At 44.0% G+C, this 7,771-nt stretch overlaps 1 protein-coding gene across 1 annotated transcript in view; it reads right to left on the reverse strand.

The window, feature by feature from the left end:
* The window catches only part of wnt9a (wingless-type MMTV integration site family, member 9A), a 74,828-nt gene extending 70,737 nt beyond the window's left edge, over positions 1–4,091 (reverse strand). The window contains exon 1 of the mRNA XM_078215869.1: positions 3,958–4,091. Coding sequence (XP_078071995.1) covers positions 3,958–4,043 — 86 coding nt within the window. The 5' untranslated portion in view covers positions 4,044–4,091. The remainder of the gene's footprint in view (positions 1–3,957) is intronic.
* Positions 4,092–7,771: the final 3,680 nt, after the last annotated feature.

The raw sequence follows: 7,771 nt of genomic DNA on the forward strand, positions 1-7,771 counted from the left end.
TGAAAAATGGTAAACCTGCACGGTGGCAAGGTTTTTGATTAAAAAGAGGGTGGCACAATGGTTATTACTGCTGCCTCAGTGCCAGGGACCCGGGTTGGGTCACTATGTGGAGTTTGCACATTCTCCCCGTGTCTGCATGGGTTTCCTCTGAGTGCTTCGGTTTCCTCCCACAGTCTGAAAGACGTGCTGATTAGGTGCATTGACCACGCTAAATTCTCCCTCAGTGTACCCAAACAGGTGCCGGAGTGTGGCGACTAGGGGATTTTCAGAGCAACTGCATTGCAGTGCGAATGCAAGACTACTTATGACACTAATAAATAAACTAACTTTCGGTAAGGAGTCTTTAGAACAGAATGGTCTGCTGGTCTCTGCTGAGGATCACCTGGGGTTGTGATGTAATTGCGCTGAGTGAAAGAAAGGAAAGGCTTTCATAGCGTCACAATGCACTTTCCAGCCAGTGAAGTACTTTTGAAGTGTGGTCACGTTGTAATGGAAGAAATGGGCAGCCACTTTATGCACATCACATTTCCACAAGCAGCAGAAATAAATGATCTGATTAATTCATTTTAGACATTGATTGAGGGATTAATGAACTGGGACACCAGAATTCCCCTGCTCTTACTGTGCTATGCAATTGTTTACATCCACCCGAGTGTACAAACAGGTTTAATATCTCAACTGGAAGACAGCACCTCATGTAGAGCAACACTCCCTCAGTGCTGCACCCAAGCAGCAGTCTCAATCTTGAACTTGTACCTGTTACAATTTGAACCCTTCTGATTCTGTTGCTTATGGGATCTGGTTTTCATAAATTGGCTGATGTGTTTCCTATATTAGATCAGTTACCAAACTTCAAAAAACACATTACTGGCTGAAAAAAGCTTTGGGGAAATTCTGAAGTTGTGAAATACACAAATTTCTTTAAGTCCAACAGTGATTAAGATTTGATTTATTGTCACATGTATTAACCGTGACAAGTATTGTTTCTTGTGCGTGATACAGACAAAACATAACGTTCATAGAGAAGGAAACAAGTGAGTGCAGAATGTAGTGTTGTCATAGCTAGGGTGCAGAGAAAGATCAACTTAATGCAAGGCAAGTCCATTCAAAAGACTGTATTCACTTCTCAAGCTCAGTAATAGCATTCTAAAAGAAAAATTAACATCCATTTACTTCCACAGAACTTAGCATAGACAGCATAGGCTGAGAAGTCATGGCATCTGTCTGCCCCGTGAACAGGTACAGGAGGGTGAGGGGGCACCAAGAAATTGGCAACGAGCACCACAGAAATCAAAGTGGGGAGAGTGGCAGCAGATTATTGGCTGGGTAAAATGACCAGCATCTGTCAGAGAAACTGAATGGATGTGTAAGCTGCATTTTTGTAACAGGTTTGTAATATGCCGATTATGAGGGGGTGGATTTGGGAGGGGGAGGGGGGAAAATTGGGACAAAGTCCTTTGCTACGTGCAGGGTGGATTCAGACAGAGCTCCTGGCAGAGCATGCCATTGAACCTCAAGGGACTTGCGGAGAGGAGGGAAGCAACAGAACATGGTAAAGGCTTCATTCAATCCTTCTATCTGAACTTCAGGACTCGGGAAGGGCAAAACAGCTACAAAGGGAATAAAGGATTCCTCCAAGGTCAAAGTGAAGACCCATGTTGCATGCGCTACCCTGGGAGATAGAGATAGCATGCACCCACTGCCGGTGGTGTACATTCATATCGATGAAGATTCCTTTGTGTAATCATTCAGGGAGCCAACCTTGATAATTTAAAGAACCATCCTTTACTAATTGAAGAGTAATCGCAGTGAAGAACAATAAAGTGACTATTTAGTGTTCAGTTTATACCACAGCAGGAAGACTTACATTATCTATTTCGAGAGAACTTGCTTAAAGAAAGTTGTGGTTTTAAGAGTAACAGTTTACAAATACTTTTCACTTAATAGTTTACAATGGCACCAACACACACATGGAAACGAAAGAGTGTGATATTGATAAAGGTGATGAATGATGATGATGGCAGGTTAGGACTTATTCCCTTGGCAATATTAATGGATGAAGATTAATGGTCCCAGGATATACTTGTTTAATTTCGCAAAGATGTTAGCACATGTTAAGATTCCCCACCTGTGCTAAAATAACACAGCAGATTGTCAAACCCAAACTTCCTCTGAGCCTCTGACCTTTTAGGCAGGGAGGGTGGGGGAAAAGATACATGTCCGAACTGGGGGGGTAAATCAAAGACGTTGCAATTAGGGAATGTCCCTAAACGACCATGTCCAAATGCTAATTTCACCAACTGTAAAATTTGGACCCCCCCCCCCCAAAAAAAAAAATCACATAACAAATCATGCTGAACAATTACTTTTCCGTAAAGGGGCCGCTCCGTTTTGTCAGGCAAGGAACTGGTGTCCATCTCCCCGCCCCCCCCCACCCCCCCCAATCCCATCACAGCCAGAGAGTCTGGGACAGAGTCCCTTTAAGACAGGTGCTCAGTGTATAAACCTCAGGCTGCACTATATCCGAGGCTGAGTTCTATCTGCGAGCGCCTTAAGCAGTTCTGCAACTACTCAGCATTAGACCGAGGTGTTAATTTTTTTGCCCCTGGTATTTCACGGCAGTTTAGAGACGCTTCCTAATAGGAAAACCATTTCATTTCGCCAAGGCAGAGCGCCTGGATTAAGAGATGGGAAGGTCTGGAAAAAGGGATCAGGGCAGTCCGATTGTATTGGCTTATTGTAAAAAAAAAAATTTCATCTAAAACAAATAAAAAGCCTCCAGGACACAAGAACTTCATCCATTCCGCTTCATTTATTTTTAAATGTTTTATATGGGTTTGGACCGCTAAATATTTTGATTATTTCCCATCTGAAATCTTTGAGATTATGGAGTGCAACTCTCTCATTTGTTAAATTTCTGTCCCCTCATATTGATCCCAGTTAGAAAAAACAGGAGACCAAGTTGGGATCTGAAGGCTGGAAGATTCCCCGAGATTCAATCCCCAATCTTTTTCCTCTTTTTATTTTGGATTCCACAGGGATTGTGTGTGTGTGTAAAACAGCATGTGCTGGCCCCCGTGTTATTATAGCTGGGAACTGTAAAAGCAATCTCCAAAATACAAATGAATCGGGTGGTCCCACTAAAAAAAAAGAGGAAGGTCTCGGAAATAAAAATACTGTCTGCATAACTCCAAGCCGTAAAAAGATGATTTCCAGACTCCGAGTCTAACTGAGACTTTGATACAAGACCGCGATCCAGTATTGTATTTCCACGCACAATGCTGCCCTCCTGCAGTTTCTATTATTCCCATGTTTAACAGGTTAAGCACGCGTTTTTAAAATCTCTTGTTTTTGCAAGGGGCAAGGAAGTAAATAAAAATGCAAAAAAGTCAACAAGTGTTAGGCTTCATAGATACAGGGGCAATAACTCGAATGTCAACCCCATACAGAGCACTTCGCAATAAGGTTAGTATAACAGTGCTTATAAGAGAGAGAGACGTTTGCACAAAAGTCATGGAACAACCCTATTTCTCCCCCCGCAATGAATCAAATTAAAATGTGCCAACGATCCGCCCCAGAGAGATCAAACCGCATTCGGGATAAAGGGAATGTTAAAATCAGACTTGCACACACAGAGAGAGCAACCTGCAGCTGGGAGCTCTGGGTGGAGAAGGGGAATCCACTTCAATATCCCGGAGGCAGAGAGGCGCACCCAACTCATTGGGGAAAATAACACCGGCTTTTATATACATTTGCTTCTGATCATCACCAAAAAAAACACAGAAAAATCACTGACATTAGAGAATCTGGGGAGAGATTGAAACAAAAACTGCTTCAATGATACTGCGAAAGTTTGGAAAGAGTGGAGGAAAGTTTTGAGGGAAGAAACAGTTTTGACAAAACAAAAAGTTTTGAAAGTTGGAGAAGAAACTTGGCAAAAAGTTTTTCAGGACGTACCCGAAATAGGCAGTGGTGTTGCCGATGGTCAGGAAGACTATAAGAGCGAAGAGTTGCCATCCCAGAGAGCAGTGTCCATCCAGCATTTTGCTGTAGCGGCTCGGAAGCTGACCATCTCGTTTCGCATTGAGGTTAGTTTCTGGGGAGCTTCGCATCGCCGCCGCTTCTTATAGAAGCAGCCCCAGAGGCAGGCGCAGGCGCGCTGGCAGCTCCGCCTCCCCACTCAGCCAGCCAGAGCCACAACAAGCAGCGGCCGCCTGCCCGCCCAGGGTGGAGCTGCATCCAGGCAGGGAGCGGCTGCGAGCTGTACAGCGGCTAACAGCGAGAGAGGGAGGGAGGGCGGCAAGCAGGTTGGGATCCGGCACACAGGCAGAAAGGGCGAGATGCTAGTGGGGCTGCAATCTGGAGGATCCTGGCGGAGGTGGAATTACTGAAAGAGGACATGTGGAATTAGGCAGGCAGAGGATGGAGTTAGAAGGAGGGAGGGTGGGAAAACTCATTTCAATTAAACAAGGAGTGCAGGAATTAAACACAGAGAGGTGGGATTAGAGAAGGCTACAACGAGACAGAGCGAGAGGGAGAACTAGAAATAGACTGATAGAATGTGGGGATTAGACAGAGAGAAAGAGTGGATCAGGCAGAGGAAGAAAGAGTGGGATCTATACAGTGTATGTGGGTTAGAGAGAGTGTGTGAATTAGAGAGAGATAGAATGCGAATTAGAGAGAGAGTGTAAATTAGACAGTGAATGTGGATTAGAGAGTGAGAAAGTGTGGATTAGAGAGTGTGCAGACTACACAGAGATAATGTGGATTAGACAGAGAGAGTGTGTGTGGATTAGAGAGAGGGAGTGTGGATTAGACAGAGAGTGGATTAGAGGGCGAGAGGGTGTGTGCGGATTAGAAAGAGAGTGTGTGTGGATTAGAGAAAGAGTGTGTGTGGATTAGAAAAAGAGTGTGTGTGGATTAGAGAGTGTGTGGATTAGAGAGAGTGTGTGGGGATTAGAGAGAGTGTGTGTGTGGATTAGAGAGAGTGTGTGTGGATTAGAGAAAGAGTGTGTGTGGATTAGATAAAGAGTGTGTGTGGATTAGAGAGAGTGTGTGTGTGGATTAGAAAAAGAGTGTGTGTGGATTAGAGTGTGTGTGGATTAGAGAGAGTGTGTGTGTGTGGATTAGAGAGAGAGTGTGTGTGTGGATTAGAGAGAGAGTGTATGTGTGGATTAGAGAGAGTGTGTGTGTGTGGATTAGAGAAAGAGTGTGTGTGTGGATTAGAGAGAGAGTGTGTGTGGATTAGAAAAAAGAGTGTGAATGGATTAGAGAGAGTGTGTGTGGATTAGAGAGTGTGTGTGTGGATTAGAGAAAGAGTGTGTGTGGATTAGAAAAAAGAGTGTGAATGGATTAGAGAGAGTGTGTGTGGATTAGAGAGCGTGTGTGGATTAGAGAGAGTGTGTGTGTGGATTAGAGAGAGTGTGTGTGTGTGGATTAGAGAGAGAGTGTGTGTGTGGATTAGAGAGAGAGTGTGTGTGTGGATTAGAGAGAGTGTGTGTGTGTGGATTAGAGAGAGAGTGTGTGTGTGGATTAGAGAGAGAGTGTGTGTGTGGATTAGAGAAAGAGTGTGTGTGTGGATTAGAGAGAGTGTGTGTGGATTAGAGAAAGAGTGTGTGTGTGGATTAGAGAGAGTGTATGTGTGGATTACAGAGAGTGTGTGGATTACAGAGAGTGTGTGTGTGGATTAGAGAGAGTGTATGTGTGGATTAGAGAGAGTGTGTGAATTAGAGAGAGTGTGTAGATTAGAGAGAGTGTGTGTGGATTAGAGAGAGTGTGTGTGTGTGGATTAGAGAGAGTGTATGTGTGGATTAGAGAGAGTGTGTGTGGATTAGAGAGAGTGTATGTGTGGATTAGAGAGAGTGTGTGAATTAGAGAGAGAGTGTGTGTGTGGATTAGAGAGAGTGTATGTGTGGAGTAGAGAGAGTGTGTGAATTAGAGAGAGAGTGTGTGTGTGCATTAGAGAGAGTGTATGTGTGGATTAGAGAGAGTGTGTGAATTAGAGAGTGTGTGTGGATTAGAGAGAGTGTATGTGTGGATTAGAGAGAGTGTGTGAATTAGAGAGAGAGTGTGTGTGTGGATTAGAGAGAGTGTATGTGTGGATTAGAGAGAGTGTGTGAATTAGAGAGAGAGTGTGTAGATTAGAGAGAGTGTGTGTGGATTAGAGAGAGTGTATGTGTGGATTAGAGAGAGAGTGTGTAGATTAGAGAGAGTGTGTGTGGATTAGAGAGTGTGTGTGTGTGTGGATTAGAGAGAGTGTATGTGTGGATTAGAGAGAGTGTGTGTGGATTAGAGAGAGTGTATGTGTGGATTAGAGAGAGTGTGTGAATTAGAGAGAGAGTGTGTGTGTGGATTAGAGAGAGTGTATGTGTGGATTAGAGCGAGTGTGTGAATTAGAGAGAGAGTGTGTGTGTGGATTAGAGAGAGTGTATGTGTGGATTAGAGAGAGTGTGTGAATTAGAGAGTGTGTGTGGATTAGAGAGAGTGTGTGAATTAGAGAGAGAGTGTGTGTGTGGATTAGAGAGAGTGTATGTGTGGATTAGAGAGAGTGTGTGAATTAGAGAGAGAGTGTGTAGATTAGAGAGAGTATGTGTGGATTAGAGAGAGTGTGTGTGGATTAGAGAGAGTGTGTGTGGATTAGAGAGAGTGTGTGAATTAGAGAGAGTGTGTGTGTGTGGATTAGAGAGAGTGTATGTGTGGATTAGAGAGAGTGTGTGAATTAGAGAGAGAGTGTGTGTGTGGATTAGAGAGAGTGTATGTGTGGATTAGAGCGAGTGTGTGAATTAGAGAGAGAGTGTGTGTGTGGATTAGAGAGAGTGTATGTGTGGATGTTTAAAGTTTAATGTTTAAGAGCGGATGGGATTCCTGATCGGTAAGGGAATTAAGGGTTATGGGGATCAGGCGGGTAAGTGGTACTGATCCACGTCAGATCAGCCATGATCTTATTGAATGGCGGGGCAGGCTCGAAGGGCTAGATGGCCTACTCCTGCTCCTATTTCTTATGTTCTTATGTTCTTATTAGAGAGAGTGTATGTGTGGATTAGAGAGAGTGTGTGAATTAGAGAGAGTGTGTGAATTAGAGAGAGAGAGTGTGTGTGGATTAGAGGGAGAGTGTGTGTGTGGATTAGAGAGAGTGTGTGGATTAGAGAGAGTGTGTGAATTAGAGAGAGTGTGTGAATTAGAGAGAGTGTGTGAATTAGAGAGAGTGTGTGTGGATTAGAGGGAGAGTGTGTGTGTGGATTAGAGAGAGTGTGTGGATTAGAGAGAGTGTGTGAATTAGAGAGAGTGTGTGAATTAGAGAGAGTGTGTGTGGATTAGAGGGAGAGTGTGTGTGTGGATCAGAGAGTGTGTGTGGATTAGAGAGAGTGTGTGTGGATTAGAGGGAGAGTGTGTGTGTGGATTAGAGAGAGTGTGAGTGAATTAGAGAGAGAGTGTGTATGTGGATTAGAGAGAGAGTGTGTGTGTGGATTAGAGAGAGTGTGTGTGGATTAGAGAGAGAGTGTGTGTGGATTAGAGAGAGTGTGTGGATTAGAGAGAGTGTGTGTGGATTAGAGAGAGTGTGTGTGGATTAGAGAGAGTGTGTGTGGATTAGAGAGAGTGTGTGTGGATTAGAGAGAGTGTGTGTGGATTAGAAAAAGAGAGTGTGTGGATTAGAGAGTGTATGTGTGGATTAGAGAGAGAGTGTGTGTGTGTGGATTAGAGAGTGTATGTGTGGATTAGAGAGAGTGTGTGTGGATTAGAGAGAGTGTGTGGATTAGAGAGAGTGTGTGTG

This window comes from Mustelus asterias, chromosome 7 (genome assembly GCF_964213995.1).
Source record: "Mustelus asterias chromosome 7, sMusAst1.hap1.1, whole genome shotgun sequence".
Taxonomy (NCBI): domain Eukaryota; kingdom Metazoa; phylum Chordata; class Chondrichthyes; order Carcharhiniformes; family Triakidae; genus Mustelus; species Mustelus asterias.